The sequence below is a fragment of the Dryobates pubescens genome, chromosome 31 (genome assembly GCF_014839835.1).
Source record: "Dryobates pubescens isolate bDryPub1 chromosome 31, bDryPub1.pri, whole genome shotgun sequence".
NCBI classification, from domain to species: Eukaryota; Metazoa; Chordata; class Aves; order Piciformes; family Picidae; genus Dryobates; species Dryobates pubescens.
Window position 1 is genome coordinate 4,450,496 of NC_071642.1, and position 25,152 is coordinate 4,475,647.

The window sequence follows — 25,152 nt, forward strand, 5'->3', positions numbered from 1 at the left end:
TCCTCCTGGAGTCTCTTCCTGAAGTTCTCCTGCTCCCCTTCTGGAGTTCTGCCCTCCTCCTGGAGTGTCCTCCTGGAGTCCTCCTGCTCCCCTCCTGGAGTCCTCCTGCTCCCCTCCTGGAGTCCCCTCCTGGAGTCCTCCTGCTCCCCTCCTGGAGTCCTCCTGCTCCCCTCCTGGAGTCCCCTCCTGGAGTCCTTCTGCTCCCCTCCTGGAGTCCTCCTGCTCCCCTCCTGGAGTCCCCTCCTGGAGTCCTCCTGCTCCCCTCCTGGAGTCCCCTCCTGGAGTCCTCCTGCTCTCCCTCTGCTGCAGGAGTGGAATTCCTCCCTCAGGTCCCCACCCCGGGGCAGGCAGCAGCCCCAGAGCCATCAGTGCTTGCCGGTGTGGGGAGCCCCCGGGGCTGCCAAGCCAAGCCAAGCCTGGTGGCCAGCTTGGCACCTCCCTGGGCTTTCTTCTGCTGCTCCTCCACCAGAAAGGTCCCTCCCGAGCCCGGCAAGGTGCCAGCCCCTGGCCTCTGCCCCCGGGAGGGGGGTGGTGGCCGGAGGGGGGGAAGGAGCCTTGGGGCCTGCCGAGGAGTTTGCACTTTGCTGGGGAAGGGCTTTGAGAAGACCATTTGGGGGGGGGGGGGGGGGGGGGAAGGGGCTCCTCACCTCCCACCCAACCCCCACACCCCCAACAAAAAACCCAAGCCAGAAGCAGGCTGAAGGGAGCTGGGGGCAGTGTGGGGGTGACCCCCCCAGGACAGGGAGGAATGTCCCCAGTGTGTCCCTTGCTGTGCAGTTTGTTGTGTTTGAACCCAAGTAAAAAAGGAGAAGTAAAGCTCAGAGTCCTGAGGATTTATTCGAGGAGGGGGTGCTGGGGGGGGGGGGGAAGGCTTCTGGTTTGCTCTGGGGGGGGGGTCTCTTGGCTTCATTTGACGGAGGGGGGAGGCTGGGGGTGTTCCCTCAAAGAGGGGCTGCAGCTCTTGCCTGGTTCCTGGCTGGATGTGGAGGGATTTCTGGGGGGGGGTCTCTAATCTTTTAGGTGTGGGGGGTGCAGGGGGGGTCCCTTCCCCTTTGAGTATGTGCCCCCCCCACCCCCAGCAGGCTGTGTCTCAGCTGCAGCACTGAAGGAAGCTGCAGGCAGCTGCTGCCTCTCCTGCCTGCAGCCTGCAACCTCCCTGTTCCCAAACTGAGCCCCCCCTGCCCCTCCCCCAGCGTGCCCCCAGCGGCCCCCCCCCAAACTCAGCCTCCATCCCTGGGATCCTGGGCATACCCTTCCCCCCCACCCCCACCTTCTCCTCCCTACCCCCCATGCTGCAAGAGCCTTCAGCTCCTCCTCAGCTCTGGCTTTGTGCAGTGGAGCCCCCTCCCCCCCTTTCCCTCCTCCTCCCCCTCCCCCTCTTCCTCCTCCCCCCCTCTCCCCTCCTCTTCCCTCCCCACCTTCCCTTTCTCCTCCTCCCCTCCCCCTTCCCCTCCTCCCCATCCCCCCCTTTCCCCTTCCCCTCCTCCTCCTCACTGCGGCATTGCCGTGGTGTGCCCCCCCCTCCCCCCTAGCCCTCTCCCCCCAAGCCGGGGGGGCTGCGGCATGCAGAGCCCCCCCCCCCCCTCCCTCTTTGTCTCTTAGTTCCCCTGACCCCTCCCCCCCCCATATCAGCCCCACCCAGAGGAAGGGCTTCCCCCCTCCTAAAATACAGGGGACCCCCCTCAGAGTTTGGGGGGGGGGAGATGAGGTGGAAGGGGATCATGGGGGGATTCCCCCCCCCCCAATTCAAGGAAGGGATCCCCTGTGGCTGGGGAGGGGGGTGGCAACTGAGGGAACCCCTCAGGGTGGGCGAGGTTGGGGGGGGGTCGCCAGTCGGCAAGGTTAAAGGGGAGAATCCCCCAGTGGGGAGAGAGGGGATTCCCCCCCCCCCTTATTAAGTGAGAGGTTAATGGGGAGCCCCCCACCCCGGGATAGAGCAGGGACCCCCCCCCCCCAGCGTCTCCAAGGTGAGGTATGGGGGGGTGGAATCCCGGGAGGGCAGAAAGGGTTAATGGGGGAACCCCACACACCTCCCACCCCCTCTTGCCCCCCCCAAACCGCAGAACGGGGGGGAGGGGGTCCCCGCTGTGTTTGCGTCCCCCCCCCCCCACTTCAGCAGCCACCGGGGAGGGGAGGGGTCCATACCCACCAGGGATGGGGGGTCCCCACCCCCCGGGGTGGGGGCTGGGATAGGTAGAGAGGGGAGGGATTCCCTGTGTGTCCCCCCCGGGGATTTCCCCTCCCTCTCCATCCCCTCCTCCCCCTACCCCTCCATGATTGGGGGGGGGTCGGCTCGGCGTTGCCATGGTAACGAAGCTGCTCCGCTGCAGGGCGGGGAACCCACGGCGGCGGGGGGGGAGGGGATGTGGGGAGGGGGAGGTTAGGGGCGGGGGGGGGAGGAATCGCAGAGCTCTGGGAACCTCGGCAGCCACCGCGCAGCCGCGTAGGGATGGCACCGGGCATCCCCCCCCCCGCCACCGAAACGGGCATCCCCCACACCGAAACGGGCATCCCCCTCCCCCACCCCCCACCGAAACGGGCATCCCCCAACCCCCATCGAAATGGGCATCCCCTCCCCCCACCCCAAAACGGGCATTCCCCCTCCCACCGAAACTGGCATCCCCCCCACTGAAATGGGCATCCCCCCACCGAAACGGGCATCGCCCACCCCCCCAAACCGAAACGGGCATCCCCCCCCCACCGAAACGGGCATCCCCCTCACACCCAAATGGGCATCCACACACACCCCGAAATGGGCATCCCCACCCCCAAATTTGGCATCCCCCACCCCGATTTGGGCATTGCCTTCCCGAACCGGGCACTCCCCCTTCCTCCCCCCCCCCCAAATTGAACATGTCCCCCGAGGTGGGCATCCCCAAATCGGGCGTTCCTCCCCCCCCACCCCGAAGTGGGCATCCTGCTCCGAACCGGGCACCCCCACCCCGAGCTGGGCATCCCCCTCCCCGAACTGCGCATCCTCCACCCCGGTTTCGGCGCTGAAGACCCAAATCCGTCATTCCCCGGCCCCCCCGATCCGGGCATCCCCCTCCCCAAACTGGGCATCCCCCTCCCGGACCGGGTATCCCCCTCCCCGAACGCCATTCTGGCATCCCCCCCACCCCGAACTGATCACTGCCCTCCCGAGCCGAGCATTTCCCCGCCCCCCCTCCCCCCCCCCCCCGGATTGGGCATCCCTCGCCCCCCCGTCCCTCCCCCGTCCTTGAACCTGGCATTTCCCACCCCCGCAACCGAGCGTCCCCACCCCCTGCAGCGGGCATCCCCCCCCCGCCCCTCCCCCATGCTCAGTGCAGCCCCTCCTGCAGAACACAGCCTGCACCATGCCCCCCCCGCACCGTGCCCCCCCCGCACCGTGCCCCCCCCCGCACCGTGCCCATCCCCCTGCACCACGCAGCGGCGTCTCCCCCACCCCCGCCTCCATTCGCTCCCCGCCTCTGCACCACGGAACCCTCCGGGTACCTCCGTGCTCGGTCGTGTCCCCCCTCCCCACGCATGTCACACACACATCCCCCCCTTTCCCCCCCCCCTCCCCAAGTCTGCAGCGTGCCGTGTGTGTGTCCCCCCCCCATCCTGCACACTGCAGCACCCTGCACACGCACAAAGCACCCAAAGCACCCAAGGACCCACAGCACCCACGGACCCACAGCACCCACAGCAGCCACAGCACCCACAGACCCACGGACCCACAGAACCCATAGCACCCACAGAACACCCAGCACCCACGGCCCCATAGCACCCACAGAACACCCAGCACCCCCGGACCCACAGCACCCTGACACCAGTCACCCCCTGGCGCCAGCCACATCCCTGGGCGCCACACCCCCACCGGGCACGACGCCGTGGGGTGGGGGCCCGTGCCCTTTGTGCCACCCTGGGCGCTCCCACACCCACGCCAGGCCTCGGGGCTGGTTTTGGTGCTACTGGGGGGCGAGGGGGGTGGAGAGGGGCACCATAGGTGGGTCAGGGGCACCATAGGAGGGTCAGAGCCACCGTGGCTCCAGCCGCGGGCGGGTGGGATGGTGCTGGGTGCCAGGCAGGTGGTGCTGGGGGTGGGGCGGGTGCTCACCCACGCTCCTGTCACCGTGGCAAATAAACGCGGGGGGCACCGGCAGGAGGCTAAATATAGCTGCAGACAATAAACTGCGGTGGCCGCGGAGGCACCGGGGAGCGGCGTGCGGCGGCTGCGCCTGGCAGCGGAATAGCAGCACCGCCGCAGAGCGCCGCGGAGCCACGGCCGCTCCGCCGCCGCCACCGGCGCGGCAGCCCCAGCGGCTCCCCCTGCACCGCCACGGCAGCCACAGCACCCTCCTGACAGCCCCAGCGGCTCCAGCACCATCCTGACAGCCCCAGCAGCTCCATCTTCACCAGCCCCAGCGGCTCCAGCACCATCCTGACAGCCCCAGCAGCACCATCCTGACAGCCCCAGCAGCTCCAGCACCATCCTGACAGCCCCAGCAGCTCCATCTTCACCAGCCCCAGCAGCTCCAGCACCATCCTGACAGCCCCAGAAGCTCCATCTTCACCAGCCCCAGCAGCTCCAGCACCAGTCTGACAGCCCCAGAAGCTCCATCTTCATCATCCCAGCAGCTCCAGCACCATCCTGACAGCCCCAGCAGCTCCATCTTCATCATCCCAGCAGCTCCAGCACCATCCTGACAGCCCCAGCAGCTCCATCTTCATCATCCCAGCAGCTCCATCACCATCCCAGCAGCTCCACCAGTCCAGGAGCTCCATCTTCTTCATCCCCACATCTCCATCACCATCTTGGCAGCTCCATCACCACACCAGCAGCTCCATCACTGTCTTGCAGGCTCAGTCACCATCTTGGCAGCTCCATCATCATCCCAGTAGCTCCAGCAGTTCCATCTTCACCATCCCAGGAGTTCCATCACCTTCCTGGCATCTCCCTCATCATCTCAGTAGCTTCATCACCGTTCCTGTAGCTCCATTGCCATCACAGCATCTCCACTGCCAGCCCAGCATCTCCATTGCCAGCCCAGCAGCTCCACCACCTCCCTGGTAGCTCCATTGCCATCCCAGTAGCTCTATCACTGTCCCTAGCAGCCCCAGCAGCTCCAGCTTCATCCTGGCAGCTCCATCATCATCCCAGCAGCTCCATCACCATCTTGGTATCTTTCTTGGCCCCCTGGCAGCTCCACCTCCACCTTGGTAGCTCCAGCACCAGCCTGGCAGCTCCAGCACCACCTCGGTAGCCCCAGCACCATCTCAGTAGCCCCAGCACCATCCCAGCTGCCCCACCTTTGCCACCCGAGCAGCCCTACTGCCATCCCAGCAGCCTGGGGAAACTGAGGCGTGAGGGGCTGGTGGGGCCAGTGTCGAGGCAAGTGGCCACCTTTGGTGCCCAAGGCATCGCCCAGCCGTGCCCAGTTGTGCCAGCAGAAGCTCCTGGCGAGCCAGGCTCAGCGCCGTGCCAGCACGTGCCCGCGCCGCGCCATGCCCACCCAGGACAGCGCTCGAGGGGAGAGGAGGCCGGGGTCTGACTGCAGGTGGGTGCACTGGGGGAGGGCACTGGGCTGGGGACCCCCCCTCCCTTCAGAGCCTGGGGAACCCCTCTCAAAGCCTAGGGATCCCCCTGGACTCGTGGGGATCCTCTGGCTCCTGGGGATGCCCTGCTCCTGGAGCCACCCTGGCTCATGGAGACTCCCAGCTGGTGGGGGTGCCCTGGTTCCTGGAGACCCCTCAGCTCCTAGGGACACCCCAGCTCCTGGGGATGCCCCCCAGCTCCTGGAGACCTCCTGAAGACCTCCCGGTTCCTGGGGATGCCCCAGCTCTTTGGGGCACCCCACTACCTGGAGACCTCCCTCCCAGCTTCTGGGGACTCCTTGGTTCATGGGGACCCCCCAGATTCCTGGGGACATCCTGGCTTCTAGGACGCCCCCCAGCTCATGAGGATCCCCCCCATTCCAGCTCCTGCAGACCCCCTGGCTCCTGGGTACCCCATGGTTCATGGGGATCCCCCCCTCAGCGCAGCGTGGAAGGAGGGGGACAGAGGGGATGCCTGGTGACAAGGTGGCTCTGTGGGAAGGGGGACACCGTGACGGGGGGGAGGGATGTGTTCCCCGAAGTCCCCCCCACAATTGTGGGGGTCCGGGGCAGGCAGGGTTCATTCAGCTGCCCGTGGCGCAATAGGGGAGCCCCGGAAGAGAGTCAGAGGGGGAGGGGTGGCAGGGAGAAGGGGGGGCGGGAGCGGGGGGAGACACCGGCCTGGGGCGGTCGAGGCGCGGGGGACAACCCACGGCGGTGACAATGAGGACACGATGGGAGTGACACGTCCCGGCTAAAAATAGTCCCCAGCCTCAGCCCCCGCCAAGGTCACTGCCGGCCGTGGCGGGGCCGGGGGGGCCGGGGGGGGCCGGACGCGGGGGCGTGGGGCGGGGAAGCCCCCCGGCCCCCCCTTTTTCTGTGCCGCGGCTCCCACACGGTCGCCGTTGTCACCACTGCTCCGCCACGCAGAGAGCTGCCAGCGGCCACCGCTCCCCGACCAATGCCACCACCCAGCCGTGGGCACCCCGGCTCGTCCCGACGCCGCCTGTAACACGGGGCCGTGCCAAGTGAGCGGGCGTGGGGGTTGGCAGAGGTGGGGGCACCACGGGGGTGTCAGTCATGGGGCCCCCCCGGGTTGTTTTCTCCTAGCCTGGGGGTGTCTGCGTGGGGGGACACCGGGGGGACACCCTGCCTGCGGTGGGCAAGCACCAGCCGCTGGAGTCAGGGGGATGCCCAAGGTGGGGGTCTCTGTCTTTGGGCACAGTGTGGCTGTGGGCACTCAAGCCCCGATGCTGCAGCGGGGCTGGGGGACCCTTGGTGCTCCCCAGTGACAGGGGCTGGCTGCGGGCACAGCCTGGTGAGACCAGCCCCGCTCTGTGCCCAGCTTAGCACCCACCAAAAGCAGTGCCACCCTGTGCCACCGACAGCCTTGGCTGATGCGTCTGTCATGCCAGGAGCGGTGGCAGGACCGGCACTGGTGGCACCGGGGCTGGTGGGACCTCATGCCGCGGCTGTGCCATGCCAACGTGCCAGGGCTGTGTGCGGTCTTCGCTGGTGTTGGCACTTGAGGCTCCTGGCAGGTTCTGGCATCGCGTGGTGCTCATGGCCTCGACGTGCCAGGGAGTGCCCGACGTGCCCACGGGTGCAGCCGTCAAGGCTGTGGGCGTGGAGGTGTGGGGCCCTCCCTGTCCCTCCCGACCTTCCCAGTGACCTTGAGGTGTCCATGGGGACCCTGTGCCTGGCTGGGGACCTTCATGGCTTTGGGGACACCACCCTGGGGGCAGGGGCACCTCCCCGGGGGCAGGGACCACCACCCTGCGGCGCGGGGACAAGGCTTTCCTCAAGGTGCTGGCGAGGTTTGGGGGGGACCCCCTTCCTTCCCTGAGAGGTTGGTGGCAGTGGCAGGGACTGGGGGGACACGGCGGGGGGGTGTCCCCTAGTTGCGGGGGTCCGTCGTGACCCGTCGGGAGCAGCCATGCGAGGCGGCTTTGTCCTTCGGCTGAGCCGAGGAGCGTGGGGGAGGCGGCGGAGGACCCGGCGCGGAGGCTTTGTCTGGGGACGGCGACAAGGTGGCGGCGAAAGGTGGGGGGGGGGGAAGAGGAGTCCGAACCCCCCCACTCAGGACCCCTCAGCACCCCCTTACCCCAGCCCCACGCACCCGTTGGGATCCCTGCAGGTGGGGTGTCCCCGGCCGCGTGTGAAATGGGAGGGACAGGGATGGGGTCCCCCTTGGGCTGGGGGGGTGTGGGGGTTGCTGACTGCCTCTGCCAGCCTTGGGGACAGCATCGCTGTCCCCTCCTTGTCCATCTGGGGCCTGATCCAGCCCCAGGGTGCTTCGGTGGGGCTCAGGGGAGGGTTTTTCTCGGGGAGACCCCAGGACGTGCCAGGGAATCCCCTGCGTGGCGGCGGCGGCGGGGCTGGGGAGGTTCGGCTGTCCCCGGGTGTCCCCGCGCGTGTGCCAGCCCCTGTGCCTCCCCCCCCCGTGCCGTGGGACCCACAGGCACCGGGGGCGGGAAGGGGCCGGATCCTGCATGGGGTAAATCACCCTGGTGTGGGGCTGTGCCAGGGCAACCCCCGGGGGGCTGGGGGACGGGGACCCGGCTGCTGTCATCCCCGGGGGGTCCCACGCTGGGACCAGGTTTGGTATCTCAGTGCCCTCCGGGAGCCTGGTGGGTGGCATCGTGCCAGTGTCTCTACCAGCCCCAGGGGGCCTCATATGCCCCTGCAAACCACACTCAGCCACCCCCTGCCCTACCCTTGGAGGGGACAGTGGTGGTGGCACCCCCCCCACCCCACACCTCCCTATTTAGCCTTGTGCCAGCAGGTGGGCACCGGTGTTGGCGGGGGCCGGGGGGCTCCTGCTGGCACCAGCAGATGCTCTCCAGCCTGGGACATATGGCCAGGGCTTGGCCGTGGCAGGAGCTGAGGCCACCCGAGGAACCAGGGCCACCACGGGGGGATTTGAGGGGACGGGGGGGGCGGGTGTTGGGGGGCTACAAGGGGTCTGACGCATTTCATGCACCCAGCAAGCCCCAACCCCCCCATGGCAGGGAACTCCTGCAGCCCCGGGTGGGGGGACACACATGGCATGGGTCCTGCCACCCCAAGCACCCCATCCCTTGCACCATGGCATGGGTGGGGGTGGGGGGGGCAGGGGGTTCCCCAGCTCCTCAGCTTCTTTTTCCCAGTATGGCAGTGGGACCACAGCCAATGCCACCCAGCTGCTGGCACAGGGCCCATGGGCACGGCCCCGTGGGGGAAGGGAGGAAGGGGGGGGGGCATGACATGGGTCCTGCCACCCCAAGCACCCCCATCCCTTGCACCATGGCATTAGGGGTGGGGGTGGTGTTTCCCCAGTCCCTCAGCTCCTTTCTCCCAGTATGGCAGTGAGACTGTGGCCATGCCACCCAGCTGCTGGCACAGGGCCCATGGGCACGGCCCTGGAGGCAATCAGTGCTCCCCCAAATTCCTGCCCCTCCCGCGGCTCCCGGGCAGGAATTACCGAGTGGGTGATAAATAAATCACCAGCGGGGAGCTCTTCAGCCTCTATTTTTAGCTGCCCCCCTCCTCCTCTGCAGTTGCTCCCAGGCAGCATCGCTGCTCCAGGGCATGGTGGGCAGCTGGGGGGGGGGTGTCCTGCTGGCGACCAACACCCCCCCACCCCCACCCCCTAAGGCACTGGGTGCTGCTGCAGCCTGGCCTTTGTGGGAGTTAAACTGTGGGCCCCCCAGATTCAGGACCCCTTTGTCCTGTCCCTGTCCCTCCTTCCTGTGACTCCCACCCAGGGGGGACCCCCTCTGGCTCTCCCCGGGGCTTCCACACCTCCCCTGGGGACACAAGACCTTGTGGGTGCCTGTGTCCCAGCCCCAGGCTGCAGCACTGGGTGCCCTGCTGCCGCATTGCCACCAACCTCCCTGCGCAGGAGCTGCTGAGAGCAGGGGACACTTGGGGCCCCGGCTCAAGGACACGCGGTGGCCGTGGTCAGGGGGGGACCTGCCGTGTCCCTGTCCCCACCACTGGAGGGTGGAGGACCCTGCTTGGTGTTCCTGCACCGTACCTGAGCATCCTTGGGGATGCAGCCACCGGTTGTGGTGTCCCCGTGGGGAAAGGGGATAGGGGGTACGGGAGAGGAGACGGGGGAGAGGAGAAAGGGGACAGGGGACAAGGGAGAGGAGAAAGGGGACAGGGCACAAGGGAGAGGGGATGGACAGGGGAGAGGGCAAAGGAGAGACGGGACAGGGGAGAGAAGAGAGGAGAGAAGGGAGAGGGGACAGAGGAGAGGGCAGAGGAAACAGGAGAGAGGAGAAAGGGGACAGGGGAGAGGAGAGAAGGGAGAGGGGAGAGGAGAGAAAGGCGAAGGGACAGGGGAGAGGGGACAGAGGAGAGGGAAGAGGAGAAAGGTAGGTGAGGAGGGAGAGAAGACAGCAAAGAGGACTCGGGGGAGAGGGGAAAGGGGTGAGGAGAGAGGGGAAGAGGGGAGAGGAGAAGAGGGAGAGGGAACAGGGGAGAGGGGACAGAGGAGAGTGGACAGGGACCCTTCCCAGTTTTAGTCAGCCCTCTGGCTCCTGGAGCTGTCCCTGTGAGCATCCTGCCCGGAGACAATCGCCCGCGGCCCATTTCCGCCGCCGTTAAGTGCAGTCCCCCCTCCGGCTCATGAAATATTTACCACCGGCAGTCTGGGAGGGCTCTGGGGGCAGCTTCAGCGACCCCGCTCCGGCCGCCAGCAAAGTTTAGTGGGAAGCCGCGGGGCAACCACTTTGGCCTGGCACAGCTTCGGCTGTTAGGAGAAGGAGGGGTCGGGTAGGGGGGGTGGTGGGGGTGGTGGTCTGAGGTTGGCATCCCCGGTGAAAACCACTTCCCCCTCCGCCCTGCCCGCTGCGTATTTTTTTCTCCCCACTCCCCGCCCGAGGATTAAAAAGAAATCGGAGCCCATTTTCCTGCCATAAATTTGGCAGAATGGAGAGAAAATGATCTGGTGCTTGGAGGGGTGCCAAGGGCCCCGGCTCCACCGGGCAGCAGCTGGGCACCGGAGCCCGGCCGGCCACGCAGGGAGCCGCAAAAGCATCTTCCGGGGCTCGGGTGCGTCCCTTTGGGGGGGGGGGGAACAGGGAGGGGGTTCCAGGACCTTTGCTGCTCACCCCCCGCCCCTCAACACACACCCAGCCACCCACCCCCCCCGCCAAGGATTGGAGGGGGTGGAGGGAAGGCGGAGGGGATGTTGTTGTCCCCACACTGGGAGGGACATGGGCGCGGTGGCGGTACCGGGGATGCCGGTGCCGTTCCCGGGGTGTTTGCAGGGCTGCAGCAAGGGCTTGGTGCTTGGGAGGCCTGAAATGCAGAGAGCTGTGCACAGCCCCCCCTCACCCTCCCCTCCCCGAGTGTGGCCCCGCTGGGTGGGGAGGGGATGAGGGGAGGCAGGGGAAGGGGACCCCCACCCCCGGCAGCAGCCTGCCCCTGGCCTGGTGCTCTGAGTGCAGCGACGCTGCCGGGGCTGTGGGCTCCGGGGGGGTGGTTTGGGGCCTTGTTGTGAAATGGGGCTGCTGGTGCAAGGGGGCTGCTGGTGCAAGGGGGCTGCTGGTGCAGTGGGGCCGTTGTGGAACTTGGCTGCTGGTGCAATGGGGCCACTTGTGCAAAGGGGCTGCTGGTGCAAGGGGAGCACTCGTGCAAAGGGGCTGCTGGTGCAAGGGGGGCTGCTGGTGCAAGGGGAGCGCTGGTGCAAGGGGGGCTGCTGGTGCAAGGGGAGCGCTGGTGCAAGGGGGGCTGCTGGTGCAATGGGGCCACTTGTACATTGGGGCTGTTGTGCAGTGGGGCTGTTGGTGCAGCGGAGCTGCTGGTGCAAAGGGGCTGTTGGTGCAGCAGGGCCACTCGTGCAGGGCAGCCGTTGTGCAGTGGGGCTGCTGTTGGAATGGGGCTGTTGTGCAACGGGGCCACTTGTGCAAGGGAGCTGCTGCTGCAGTGGGGCTGTTGGTGCAAGGGGGCCGCGGTGCAGTGGTGCCAGTGGTGCAGTGGGGCCACTCAAGCAGTGGGGCTGGTGTGTGCAAAGGAGCTGTTGGTGCAACAGGGCCACTCGTGCAGTGCAGCCGTTGTGCAGTGGGGCTGCTGTTGGAATGGGGCCAGTTCTACAAGGGGGCCACTCGTGCAAGGGGGCTGCTGGTGCAAGGGGGCTGCTGGTGCAACGGGGTCACTCGTGCAAAGGGGCTGATGGTGCAGTGGGGCCGCTCGTGCAGTGAGGCCTCTTGTGCAGTGGGGCTGGTGGTGCAGGAGGGTCACTGATGCCAAGGGGCCACTCGTGCAGCGGGGCCCTCAGTGCAGCAGGGCAGTTGGTGCTGCTGGGCTGCGCCGGGGCAGTTGGTGCAGCGGCGGCGTTGGTGCACTGCAGATCACGGCGCAGCACGGCCGCTCGTGCAGTGGGGCCTGCTGTGCAACGGGGATGCCGCTGCAGTGGGGGCTGCTGGTGCAAGGGGGGCACTGATGCAGTGGGGCTGTTGGTGCAATGGGGCCACCGATGCTGAGGGTCTGTGCTGGCTGCACTGGGGGCACTCGTGCAGTGGGGCAGTTGGTGCAGCGGGGCTGCTGTGCAAGGGGGTCACTGATGCAGTGGGGCTGTTGGTGCAATAGGACCACTCATGCAGCGGGGCTGGTGGTGCAGTGGGGCCACCCATGCAGTGGGGCTGGTGGTGCAATGGGGCTGTTGGTGCAACAGGACCACACATGCCGTGGGGCTGGTGGTGCAGCAGGGCTGCTGTGCAAAGGAGTCACTGACGCGCTGGGGCTGTTGGTGCAGTGGGGCCACTCGTGCAGTGGGGCTGCCAGTGCTGAGGGTCTGTGCTGCACTGGGGCCATTTGTGCAACAGGGCCACTCATGCAGTGGGGCTGCTGGTGCAGTGGGGCCAGTTGTGCAGCGCAGCCGTTGTGCAGTGGGGCTGCTGGTGCAGTGGGGCCAGTTGTGCAGCGCAGCCCTTGTGCAGTGGGGCTGCTGGTGCAGTGGGGCCAGTTGTGCAGTGCAGCCGTTGTGCAGTGGGGCTGCTGGTGCAGTGGGGCCAGTTGTGCAGCGCAGCCGTTGTGCAGTGGGGCTGCTGGTGCAGTGGGGCCAGTTGTGCAGCGCAGCCGTTGTGCAGCTCAGCCGTTGTGCAGTGGGGCTGCTGGTGCAGTGGGGCCAGTTGTGCAGCGCAGCCGTTGTGCATAGGGGCTGCTGGTGCAGTGGGGCCAGTTGTGCAGCTCAGCCGTTGTGCAGTGGGGCTGCTGGTGCAGTGGGGCCATTGTGCACTGGGGCCACTCGTGCAGTGGGGCTGCTGGTGCTGGGGGGCTGTGCTGGCTACACTGCGTGTGTGGGGATCCTGCAGTGGGCTCTGTGCTCACTGCCATGGGACCCCCCCCGTGCCACAGGACTGCTGCATGGCACGGGGGGTGCTCGGTGCAGCACCAGAAGCATCTCCTCCACCACCACCACCAGCAGCCCTGCTGCTGCCCACGGCCCTGCCACTGCTCCCTAGCGTGGGGGGGGGTACACGAGGGGACAAGGCACAGGGTGAAACCCACCCCCCACCAGGTGGTGGTGCCAGGGCAGGACCCTCAGCTGAGTGTGGTGGCTCTGGGGGTCCCTGGCACTGGGGCTGGGGGGCGGCTGGGGACCCTGCTAACACCAAATCTCCTCTCGGCCAGGCGTGGAGGGCAGCCCATGGCAGGGGGACCCCCGGAACCCCCCCACACCAAGCCCAGGCCCCACAGCCCCTAACGCCCTGAACCCCCCCCTGGCCGGCCCTGGGGAGCCCGAGCAGGTAGGGGGGTGCAGGGGTCCGGGGGGGGTGGGGTGGAGGGAGTGTCCTGGTGCAGGGGGTCGCTGAGGTGTCAAGGGGGGGGTTCTCGGGGGTCCTGAGGGTGCATGTTTGGGTGCTGGGGGGGATGTACTGGAGGCATGATTGGGGGGGGGGGCAGGGAGCATACTGGGGAGTGTGGGGAGGATGGAGTGGGAACACTGCAGGTACTGGGGGGACTGCAAGGGGGGGGGCAGGTTTTGGGGTGCGTGGGGACCGGTGCAGTGAGGCTGCAGAGTGTGGGGGTGTCTGGGGAGTCATTGAGAGGCTGAAGGGTGTGATGGGGGAGCTGGGTGGGGAGGGGGTGTTTGGGGTGGCATCAGGGTGCATAGGGGTATTTGGGGGGGCTATAGGGGTATGTAGGGGGGGGCATGGAGTGGCATCTTGTTGTATAGGGGTGCAGAGGGGTGTGTGGGGGTGCTTGGGGGTGTATTGGGGGGGCATAAAGGTGTATAGGGATGCATGGAGGTGTTTGGGGGTGCAGGGGGGGGCATCATGGTGTGTAAGGTGCATGGGGGTGTTTGGGGGGGTATGGGGGTGCATGGGGGTATTTGGGGCTCAGGGGAGTGCATGGGGGGGCATCAGGGTGTATAGGGATGCATTGGGGGGTGCATGAGGGTCTTTGGGGGTGCACGGGGTGTTTGGGGGTACATGGAGGGGTCTTGCCGAGGGAATGCCATGGGGCTGGAGGTGTCGGGGGTCGGGGTGGGGGGCTCTTGGCGTGTGTGGATCGGGGGCAGCTGTAGGGTCTGGGGGAGAGGGGGGACCCCATGACGGGGGGGAGGGGGAGGGGGAGGTGTCAGGGGGCGTGTCGGTGGGCGTGGCGATGCTTTCATCACGGGGGGAGGCGTGGGCGCGTTCCGCCAATGAGAAGCCTGCGTCACGCCCCCTCCCCCCCTCCGAAACGCTCCGGTCGCGCCCCCGGGACCGAACCGGCTCCAGCGGCGGCGGCAGCGGCGCGGCCCCGGCCCCGGCCCGGCGGCAGGTAGCGGGCAGAGGGTAGGGCTGGCACCGGCACCGGTACTGGGGCTGGGGTTGAACCGAACCCAGCCAGCATCCCGGTACCGGCAGCCCCGGGCACGGCGCAGAGAAGTGGGAGCGCGCATCTGCAGCTCGTTACCGGAGCTGTCCCGGGCAGGGAAACCGGAGGCACCGGGGGCGGGGAGGGGGCTGGACCCTCCCGGAGGGACTGCAGAGAGGGTGGAGGCAGCGGGGTTAGGGGTGGGGGTGACACCGATCACCGCCGAGTGGGGACAGGGACGGAGACGGTAACGCGGGAAGGCCACGTCCCGCGGGGTGGGCATGTCCCCCGTGGGCAGGAAATGTCCCTCCGGGCAGGGCATGTCCCCCGTGGGCTGCGAATGTCCCCACGGGCAGGACACGCCCCCTGTGGGCACGACACCTCCCCCCGGGCAGGACATGGCCCCACGGGCAGGACATGTCCTCATGGACAGGGCATGTCCCCCGTGGGCAAGGAATGTCCTCACGGGTAGAACACGTTCCCCGTGGGCAGGGAATGTCCTCACAGGTGGGACATGTCCCCTCATGGGTAGGGCATGTCCCATGGGCACGGCGGCTTCCCTATGAACAGGGCATGTCCCCTGTGTGCTGGGAATGTCCCCACGGGTAGGACATGTCCCCTGTGGGCAAGGGGTGTCCCATGGGCAGGGGATGTCCCTCATGAGCCGGGCATGTTCTCATGGGCAGGACATGGCACCTGTGAGCACGACTGGTCCCCCACGGGCAGGGCACATCCTCTATGAGCGGGGCTTGTCCCCCACGGGCAGGATGTGTCCCCTGGATAGGAAATGTCCCCAAGGGCAGGATGCATCCCCGCTGCAGTCACGGCCAGCCCACGGGCACCCTGTGCCCCGTCAGATATCGCCTGCCAGTGGGCAAAGATGCTGACTGAGACTCCCTGCCCCCCCCCCCCCCACCTACGTGCCCCCCACTCAACGCTGTCCCCTCTCTCTCCCGCAGGTCGCCCCCGCGCCGCTGAGCCATGCGGGATCGCCCGGCCCCCTCCCCGCCAGAGCCATGAGCCGCTACAATGGGGGGGTGGCACGGCCCAGGGGCACCCTGAGCTCCTCTGCCCGCACCCTGCACTCCTCGGAGGGGGAGACCCAATCCTTGCGGCCCCGCCGACCCCCCAGCCTCGAGGTGGTGGTGTCCCAACCGGAGCAGCCCGGGGGCCCGGATGCCGGCCCGGCGGCGGCGGCTGCGGGGCAGGATGCAGCCGAGGAGCGGGGCCGGGAGCCGCGGAAGAACCAAAACATCGGCTACAAGCTGGGGCACCGGAGAGCCCTCTTCGAGAAGCGGAAACGCCTCAGCGACTATGCCCTCATCTTCGGCATGTTTGGCATCGTGGTCATGGTCACGGAGACGGAGCTGTCCTGGGGGGTCTACACTAAGGTTTGGGAAGGGGCGGGGGGGCGCTGAGGGTAGGTGGGTGAGGCTTGGGGGCGCCCAGCTGGGCTCACCCTGCCCTTTCCCCCTCCCCCGGCAGGAGTCGTCGTATTCGTTTGCACTGAAATGCCTTATCAGCCTCTCGACCCTCATCCTCCTGGGGCTCATCGTCATGTACCACGCCAGGGAGATCCAGGTGAGGGGCACCCACCGTGCTCCGGAGGCTCGCCAGGGCCCGTGGCAGCCCGGAGATCCCTACCACCAGCACCAGCACCACCACCAGCACCACCACCCCCTCCTGTTTGTTTTTTTTTATCTCCTCCCGCTCCCCCACCCTGCTCTCCCCACCCCCTACCTCCCCTCCCCGCAGCTCTTCATGGTGGACAACGGTGCCGACGACTGGCGCATCGCCATGACCTACGAACGCATCTTCTTCATCGCCCTGGAGCTGATCGTCTGCGCCATCCACCCCATCCCCGGCCAGTACCTCTTCACCTGGACGGCTCGCCTGGCCTTCACCTACGCCGCCTCGGTGGCCGACGCCGACGTGGACATCATCCTCTCCATCCCCATGTTCCTGCGGCTCTACCTGATCGGGCGAGTGATGCTGCTGCACAGCAAGCTCTTCACCGACGCCTCTTCCCGCAGCATCGGGGCCCTCAACAAGATCAACTTCAACACCCGCTTCGTCATGAAGACCCTCATGACCATCTGCCCCGGCACCGTCCTCCTGGTCTTCAGCATTTCCTCCTGGATCATCGCCGCCTGGACCGTCCGCGTCTGCGAGAGGTGCGCCGGGGGCCGGCTCCGCCCCGGCGCCGGCGAGGGGCGCGGGGCTGGGGCGCAGCTGAGGACGCACCGAGGGTTGAGGAAGGGAGAGAAGAGATCCCCCCCCCCCGCACCCCACCCCCCCCGCCTTGGAAAAGTGGGTTCCCCCCTCTCCTGGTTGGGATTCTTACGCCCACCCCTCCCCAAGCCAAAGCGATGCCAAACCAAAAGTGCTTCGCCAAGGTGTGATTGGGGGAGGGGGGCAGGGGGCCGGACCCGCTGGGCTGGCCCCAAACCTTTCTGTGTCCCCTCTGGCATGCGGCAGGACCCCCTCGCTGCTTGTGGGGGTTGGGGGCAGCGAGGGGGGAAGTCTCGCAGAGGGCATCGAGCCCTTCAACGCAGGACATGGCCCGTTGCTCCTCAGCTGTGCCCGCCGGGATGCCAGGACGCCGGGATGCCCGCGCCGGTGCCCTGCCCGTCCCAGTGCTCGCCCCTTCTCGGCCGCTGTGTCCCCTCTGCCCCCTCCCATCATTCCTCCCCCCCCCCCCCAGGGACGTGCATTAACTGCTGTTGTTTTCCCTCCCTGACGCTCTGCTGCTCGCAGGGACAAACTGTGAGTGACCCCAGGGACCCCCCAGCGGGTCCTGCACGGGACCACCCCCCCCGATCCTCCCCCCCAGGCTTCTGCTCCCCAGAATTTAGGATTAGCTGCAGCCAGAGGGTTTGGGGAGGGGGATGAAGGCCGGGAGGGGGCCCTGAGGGGCCAAGAGGTCGCAGGCATGGGAAGAGGCCGGAGCCCTTTTCCACTTGGAACCTCAGCCGCTGGTTTCTGTCCCCTCCGTGCTCCCCCTCCCCCCAGCTGGGGGGACTGTGGTGCCTCAGCCTGGTGGGGGGCACAAGCTGGGGTCCTGTAGCAGCTTTGTTGGGGGAGGGAGGGGGTGTCTGGAGCATGAGTCCTCCTGAGGGTGCCCTCGGAGGGGTGCAGGAGTTGCTGCAGGTCCCGGGGTGGCACCGCAGGGGGAAAATGCCAGCGAAGGGCAGGGCTGGACTGGAGCAGCTGGGAAGGAGCTGCTGGATCCTCCTGGTCTCTATCTGAGACCTCAGTGGAGCCTCCAAAGGGCTTTGGCTCGGCTCTGGTGGTTGCTCGAGGGGTTTCCCCTGCCCAGCCTTCACACTTCAGGTGCACTGGGGGGGTCCTGGCTACAGCTCGGGAGGGTGGGGGGAGCAGGGAGCACCCCCCCCCCATTCCCAGTTATCCCAGCGAGCATCGCCGTGGGGGTGGCATCCCAGGGCTGCTCATCTGTGTTGGTGCCCCCCCAACATCACCCCCTCACATCCCTCAGTGCCAGCTGAGGTTCCAAGCCCAAGTGACACAGCTGTGCCAGGGGTGGGGGGCAAAGGGGGGACGCAGCAATCCTAAATTCCTCGCTGCACGCTTGAGTGTGTCCTGCGCCCCCCCCCAGCTCGCTGCTGCCTCCTCCCTTCCCGTCTCTCACCCCCACTTTGCCCAGCTCCCTGCTGCTCCCTGCATGTCCCCATCCCACTGCCCAGCTTGGCCACTGCTTCCAGTGCCTGGCCCTGCTGCTCTGTGCCCTGGCCCCCCCTCCCCACCCCCAAGCTGGGCTTGTCCCGGTGAGCAGAGGCGGGGGGCTGTGGCCGGGGGTCCCTCAAGGAGGTGGGGGAGGGGGCACAGCCATCTGCATCGGTGCTGGCCATGGAATCTCAAAGCACAGTGTCCCCTGTGGGACCCAGTGACACCCGTGGTGGCCTCAGGGCCCTTTGTAGCCCTGGGCTTGCTTGGGGGAGGGAGGTGACCCCCACCAAGGGACTTGTGGGGTGAGGGGTGCTCTGCTCCAGCCAGGTCTGTGCAGCTGTCCCCTGCTCTCAGACATGGGGTGTCCCCTCCCTGGGGAGATGGGGGTCCAGAGGTGACACCCACATCACCCACATCCTGTGCTTTGAGATCTCGGGGTGGGGGTCAGGATAGAGGCTGCTGCCATCTGTATGTGGGGGCTGCTCCTCTCCTGTCTCCTCAGTGTCCTCATCCAGCAGCCCCTCACCCCCTGCCCAGAACCAGCCCCACTTCTGAGGGTCACAACCAGCTGCACTTCTAGGGGGGGGTGTCACAACCAAGCCCACTTCTGGGGGTCACAACCAGCTCCACTTCTGGGGGTCACAACCTCCGGAGCTTTCCTCCTCCTTGTGCCCAGAGCAGCCATGCCTGGTGTCCCCAGGGTGTCCCCAGGGTGTCCCCAGGGTGTCCCCAGCTTCTTCAGGGCCCGAAGAAGCCATGCTGGGGACTTGGGGACTCTCCCAGCCTCAAGGCACTGGCTGGGAGAAGCCTCTGCAGACCCCATGGCCGAGCCGGTGGCGCCGCGAGGGAGGGGCCCAGGGTGGCACCGCGAGGGAGGGGCCCAGGGTGGCGCCGCGAGGGAGGGGCCCAGGGTGGCACCGCGAGGGAGGGGCCCAGGGTGGCACCGTGCCCGTGCAGTGACACCCCCCGGCCCCTGGGCAGGTACCACGACAAACAGGAGGTGACCAGCAACTTCTTGGGGGCCATGTGGCTGATCTCCATCACCTTCCTCTCCATCGGCTACGGGGACATGGTGCCACACACCTACTGCGGCAAGGGCGTGTGCCTGCTGACTGGCATCATGGTGAGCACTGGGGCGGGCAGCGAGGCTGGGCAGGGGCCTGGGGGGCACACACACACCCAGAGGGGGTGACTCCTGGGCTCTCTGCCCGCAGGGGGCTGGCTGCACCGCTCTGGTTGTTGCCGTGGTCGCCAGGAAGCTGGAGCTGACCAAGGCGGAGAAGCACGTCCACAACTTCATGATGGATACGCAGCTGACCAAGAGGGTAGGACCCCAGCCCCACCTTGGTGGCATCTGGGGTGGGGGGGTGGGATGAGCCACCCCCATCCCTCACCTGGAGGTGGTGAAGCTTGAGGAGGGGAAATTGAGACTGGAGAGGAGGGAGAAATTCTTGGCGGTGAGGGAGGGGAGAGCCTGGCACAGGCTGCCCAGGGAGGCTGTGGCTGCCTCCTGCCTGGAGGTGCTCAAGGCCAGGCTGGATGAGGCCTTGAGCAACCTGGGCTGGTGGGAGGTGTCCCTGCCCATGGCAGGGGGCTGGCAGTGGATGATCTTGGAGGTCCCTTCCAACCTCAAAATCCATGACTCTATGGTCCATTGTCCTCACTCCAAGGACTGGGCACTGGGGAGGCCACACTTCAAATCCTGGGGTCAGTTTTGGGCCCCTCACTCCAAGAAGGACATTGAGAGGCTGGAGCAGGTCTAGAGAAGGGCAATGAAGCTGGGGAAGGGTGTGGAGAACAGAGCTGGTGAGGAGCAGCTGAGGTGGGATGGTTTAGTGTGGAGAAGAGGAGAGTGAGGGACACCTCATTGCTCTCTGCAGCTCCCTGAGGGGAGGCTGGAGCCAGGGGGATGTTCCCTCTCCCTGGGGACAAGCGACAGGACAAGAGGAAATGGCCTCCAGTTGCCCCAGGGGAGGTTTAGGTTGGACATCAGGAGAAACTTCTACACTGAAAGGTTCCTCAAAGCCTGGCCCAGGCTGCCCAGGGAGGTGGCAGAATCCCCATCCCTGGAGGGGTTTCAGAGCCAGGGAGATGTGGTGCTGAGGGCAATGGTTTGCACAGCACCACAGTACCACAGTACATGAGAGGTCAGAAGGGACCTCCAGAGATCATTGGGTCCAACCCCCCTGCCAGAGCAGGATCACCCAGGGTAGTCCACACAGGAATGCATCCAGACAGGTTTTGAATGTCTCCAGAGGAGACTCCACAACCTCTCTGGGCAGCCTGCTCCTGGGGTCCTGCAGCCTCACTGTCAAGAAGGTTCTTTAGAGTTAATCACAATGCTCTGGGCTGGAAGGGACCTCCAAAGCTCATTCAGTCCAATCCCCTGCAGGCAGCAGGGACATCCCCAGCTAGATCAGGCTGTTCAGAGCCCTCTTGAGCTTCACCTTGAATATCTCCAGGGATGGAGCTTCAACCACCTCCCTGGGCAGCCTCTTGTAGTGTTCCACCACCCTCATGGTGCTGAACTTGTTCCTCACATCCAAGCTCAATCTGCTCTGCTCCAGTTTGAAGCCATTGCCCCTGGTCCTGTCCCTGCAGGCCTTTGCAAGCAGTCCCTCTCCATCCTTTCTGTAGCCTCCTTCAGGCACTGGCAGGCTGCTGTTAGCTCTCCCTGGAGCCTTCTGTCCTGCAGGCTGAGCACCCCCAGCTCCCTCAGCCTGGCCTTGCAGCAGAGCTGCTCCAAGCCCCTCTGGACCTGCTCCAGGCCTGCACGCAGCCCCAGCCTTGGGGTAGCCACGGACAAGGCTTGGCCTGGATGACCTCCAAGGTCCTTTATGGCAAGGGGAAAAAGGAAGCCTCTGTGCCTGCAGGTGAAAAATGCTGCTGCCAACGTACTCAGGGAAACGTGGCTCATCTACAAACACACCAAGCTGGTGAAGAAGATCGACCATGCCAAAGTTCGGAAACACCAGCGTAAGTTCCTCCAAGCCATCCATCAGTAAGTGCCAAACCTTTACCTGCTTCCTACAGCAGCTTGGCTTGCTGTGCTTTGGTTTGCTGTGCTTTCCTCTTTCCTTTCCTCTTTCCTTTCCTTTTTCTTTTCCTTTTTCTTTTCCCCTTTCTTTTCCCTCTCCATTCTCTCCTCTCCTCTCCTCTCCTCTCCTCTCCTCTCCTCTCCTCTCCTCTCCTCTCCTCTCCTCTCCTCTCCTCTCCTCTCCTCTCCTCTCCTCTCCTCTCCTCTCCTCTCCTCTCCTCTCCTCTCCTCTCCTCTCCTCTCCTCTCCTCTCCTCTCCTCTCCTCTCCTCTCCTCTCCTCTCCTCTCCTCTCCTCTCCTCTCCTCTCCTCTCCTCTCCTCTCCTCTCCTCTCCTCTCCTCTCCTCTCCTCTCCTCTCCTCTCCTCTCCTCTCCTCTCTCTCCTCTCCCTCTCCTCTCCTCTCCCTCTCCTCTCCCTCTCCTCTCCCTCTCCTCTCCCTCTCCTCTCCCTCTCCTCTCCCTCTCCTCTCCCTCTCCTCTCCCTCTCCCTCTCCTCTCCCTCTCCTCTCCCTCTCCTCTCCCTCTCCTCCCCTCCCCTCCCCTCCCCCCTCTCCTCTCTCTTCTCCCCCCTCTCCTCTCTCTTCTCTCCCCTCTCCCCTCTCTTCTCTCCCCTCTCCCCTCTCCCCTCCCCTTTCACTTTTGGTTTGTCTCATTCAAGGTTGTTTGTTTGTTTGTTTTGGTTCATGTTTCTGGTTTTGTTTTTGTTGGGTTTGGTTTGGTTTTGGTTTGCTTTGGGTCTGTTTTGGGTTTGCTTCGGTTTTGCTTTGGTTTTGCTTTGGTTTTTGTTTGGCTTTGGGTTTGCTTTGGTTTTGCTTTGTTTTGTGTTTTGGTTTGTTCTGAGTTTTGTTTTGCTTTGCTTTGCTTTGGTTTTAATCCCTGTCGCCAGGGAGGTGGTGGAAGCCTCAGCCCTGGAGGTTAAGGCCAGGCTGGATGTGGCTGTGAGCAACCTGCTGTGGTGTGAGGTGTCCCTGCCCATGGCAGGGGGGTTGGAACTGGCTGAGCCTTGAGGTCCCTTCCAACCCTAACGATTCTATGGTCCTGGCTTCCTAAGCAGACCTCTGGGGGCTTCCTCCCCTTCTGCACCCAGCTTGGGAGCTAGGTGGTCCCCAGCCCCTTGTCCCCATTGTGGGGATGTTCTCTGGGGGTGCTCTGAAGCTTGGTGTGACCTTGTCTGCTGTTGGCTTCTCCCTCATCCATCAGCAGGGCTGAAGGCTTTCAGGCCCCTGGGGGCCTCCTGCTTTGTGTGTGTGGGGAGGAACTGAGGGGCTTGGCCCAGCTTGGTGGGAGTAGAGTTGGGACACACACACACACACACTTAGAGGGGGGATGTGTGTGTGGGGAGGGGTCCTTGCTGCAGCTGCTGTGGTCTCCCTGTGCTCTTCGTGGTGGTACTAAACCTGCTGTTGTGTTTTGTCTCTGTTCTGCCCCCTCCCTGCAGAGCTCAGAAGTAAGTGACCCTGGGGGGGCTGCTCCCTCTACTCCCCTCTGCATGGGTTTGGTGCCCTGGAAAATTTCGGGGGGCTGTGGGGGGTGTCTCACACAGAGAACACACCCCGGGGGTACAGCCCCCTCCCCATCCTCCCCTCCCCGGGGCTGTCTGGGTGGGGGGAGGGGCTGCACGCTGCGGGTGCTGGGAAAAGCCGGGGGGGGGGGGGGGGGGGGGGGGGGGGCGGTTGTGAGGTTTGGGGGGGGGGTGTCACTGACCTCGGCCTCCTTTTCCCCCTCCCCTCCACACCTCCCCAGGTTGAGGAGCGTGAAGATGGAGCAGCGCAAGCTGAACGACCAGGCCAACACCCTGGTGGACCTGGCCAAGGTGGGTGGGGAGCCCCGAGAGGATGATCCAACCCCCACCCCCCTTTAAGCTCCTTTCTCAGGGGGAGGGCGAGGAGCTGCTCCTGGTCCTGACCTCCTGCACGCCCCTCCCCTGCCTGCCCCCACCCCCAGACCCAGAACATCATGTACGACATGGTCTCGGAGCTGCAGGAGCGCAACGAGGACCTGGAGAAGCGACTGGGAGCCCTGGAGAGCAAACTGGAGGCACTGGGGCTGAGCTTGCTGGCACTGCCAGGCTTGGTCAGCCAGGCACTGGGGCAGCAGCAGAGGGAGCTCCTGGGGAGCTGGCCCCCCCGCCTTTGCTCTGCCACAGCCCCCTGCACCCCTACCCGACCCCCCAGATCCCCTTCCACCGCCCCCCCCACCTCCTCGGACAGTGGGTGATGGGGGGAGGGGGGAGGGGGTGGTTGGGGGTGGGGTGGGGGATTGGGGAGTGGGGGACCACCCCTTCTCATCCCCGTTCCCCACCCCCCCCCTCTCTTATGTCTTGGCCATCGTGTGGCTGATCTCAGTAGCTTTGTTCTGTAAAGCTCTGTATAAATTTCCTGCGTTCACTGTGCTGGAGTGAGGCTGGAGGGACCCCTTCAAACCCCCCCCCATTTCCCCGCCCCCCACCTCAGACCCCCCTCCCCCAATCCCCACAGCTGGGTGGGAGGTGACCCCCAGCCTCCAGGAGGGCTTTTCAGTAATTTGGGGGGGGGGGGGGGGGAGCTGGGGGGGGGAGGAGGAAGCTGTGATGCAGCAGAGGCTGTGCCAGGGGAGATGGAGTAGCCCCGGGTGGGGATGGAGCAGCCCTATTTTGGGGGGGGGCGAGGGGAGGGAAGGGTGGTTAGGAGCATTCCCTGGGCGGGGGTGGGGGGCACAGAAGCAGCCCTGTGGGCATCGAGCAGCCCTGGAAGGAGATGGAGAATCGGGGGGGGGGGAAGGCACCAGCAGCAGCCCTGGGGGGGGGGATATAGAGCAGCCCTGAGGGGCAGGAGCAGCCCTGGGGGGAGGGTGTTGGGGGTGTCACGGAGAAGCCCTGTGAGTGATAGAAGAGTTCCTGCGGGGGGGTAAAGTAGCTCTGCTTGGGCAGAAGCAGCCCCGGGGGGGGGGACAGGAGCAGCCCTGGGGGGCGAGTAAAGCATCCCTGGGTGGGGGCAGAGGGGAGCAGCCCTGGGGGGACAGGAGCAACCCTGAGGGGGAAAGGAGCAGCCCTGTGGAGGGACAGGAGCAGCCCTGAGGGGGGAGTAAAGCATCCCTGGGTTGGGGGGAGACAGAAGCAGCCGGGGGGGGGGGGGGTGGTCATGGAACAGTCCTGGGGGGCAGAAGTTGTGGGGGAGGACACCTGGGATCTTGCCTGGAGGTGCAGAGGTGAAGGTGGAGGGGGGGGGACAGACCCCCATGGTAAGAGCAGGGCTGAGTCCGGGGGAGGGGGAAGGTGGAGGGGGGGGTGTTGAGGATTATTTTGGCGAGGGGGGGGCGATCTGTTCCTGGCTCTGCCACGAAGTGACCTTGGCGAAGCCACCGTCACCTCTCCGTGCCTCAGTTTCCCCCATCTGTAAAATGGGGGTCGGGAGCTGGGTTTTGGGGGGGGGGGAAGGGCGGGGGGGTCACACACACGCCACCCCCCCCCGGTACCGACCCTTGTACAGTGCTGTGAGGTTCCCGGATGCAATATTCCGCCCAGCCCCTCCCCCTCCCCCCCCAAATGGGGTGTGCCAGGACCCCCCTTCCTTGCCCCACCCTGGCCCCTGACACCACCCCCGACCCCCGGGGGTCAGTCCTGCTCCCCTTGGCTCTTGGGGGGGGGGGCTGGGGGGGGGTCCGGTGGTGCGTGGGGGGCGCTGAGGCTCGCATTAAAGGAGGCTGAATTGGACACTTCGCTCTCTGCTTGTGGCAGTGGGACCCCTGCCCGGGGTGGGATGGGGTCCGGGGGGGGAGGGGGTCGGAGGAAGAGCAGGATATATTCCCGGGGGGGGGGGTGGGGGTGTCTTTGCGCCCCCCCTTCCCCCCCATCCTGGAAACTTTGCAGGGGCCGACATGGAGGCTCAAGAGACCCCTGAGGGAAGACTGGGGGCTTGCAGCCCCCTGACCTGCTGGCACCGGGGGAGGTTGGGGGGGGGGGGGGGCGGTGCTTGTAGCAACATTTGGGGGGGAGTAAGGACAGGCTCGGAGCATCCCCAGACACCCCCAAACACGGCTCAGCACCAGCCCCTTGCAAAGCCAAAGCCGGGGCCCTGCAGAAGGTGGGTGCAG

The 25,152-nt window shown here is 66.1% G+C and overlaps 1 protein-coding gene across 3 annotated transcripts; it reads left to right on the top strand.

Moving 5' to 3' along the window:
- The first annotated feature begins 5,045 nt into the window (after positions 1-5,045).
- KCNN1 (potassium calcium-activated channel subfamily N member 1) lies at positions 5,046-23,329 on the top strand. Of its 3 annotated transcripts, none has more exons than XM_054175238.1 (11): positions 5,046-5,525; positions 13,186-13,301; positions 15,318-15,749; positions 15,844-15,939; positions 16,114-16,532; positions 19,027-19,168; positions 19,260-19,370; positions 20,919-21,046; positions 22,520-22,528; positions 22,825-22,894; positions 23,026-23,329. In XM_054175238.1, exons 3-11 carry the CDS (start codon positions 15,375-15,377, stop codon positions 23,296-23,298), a joined length of 1,623 nt encoding a protein of 540 aa, XP_054031213.1. In that variant the 5' UTR covers positions 5,046-5,525; positions 13,186-13,301; positions 15,318-15,374; the 3' UTR covers positions 23,299-23,329. The 3 variants fall into 3 exon arrangements, with proteins under 3 accessions (XP_054031213.1, XP_054031215.1, XP_054031214.1); XM_054175239.1 differs by lacking the exon at positions 5,046-5,525 and adding an exon at positions 7,330-7,411; XM_054175240.1 differs by lacking the exon at positions 22,520-22,528.
- Positions 23,330-25,152: the final 1,823 nt, after the last annotated feature.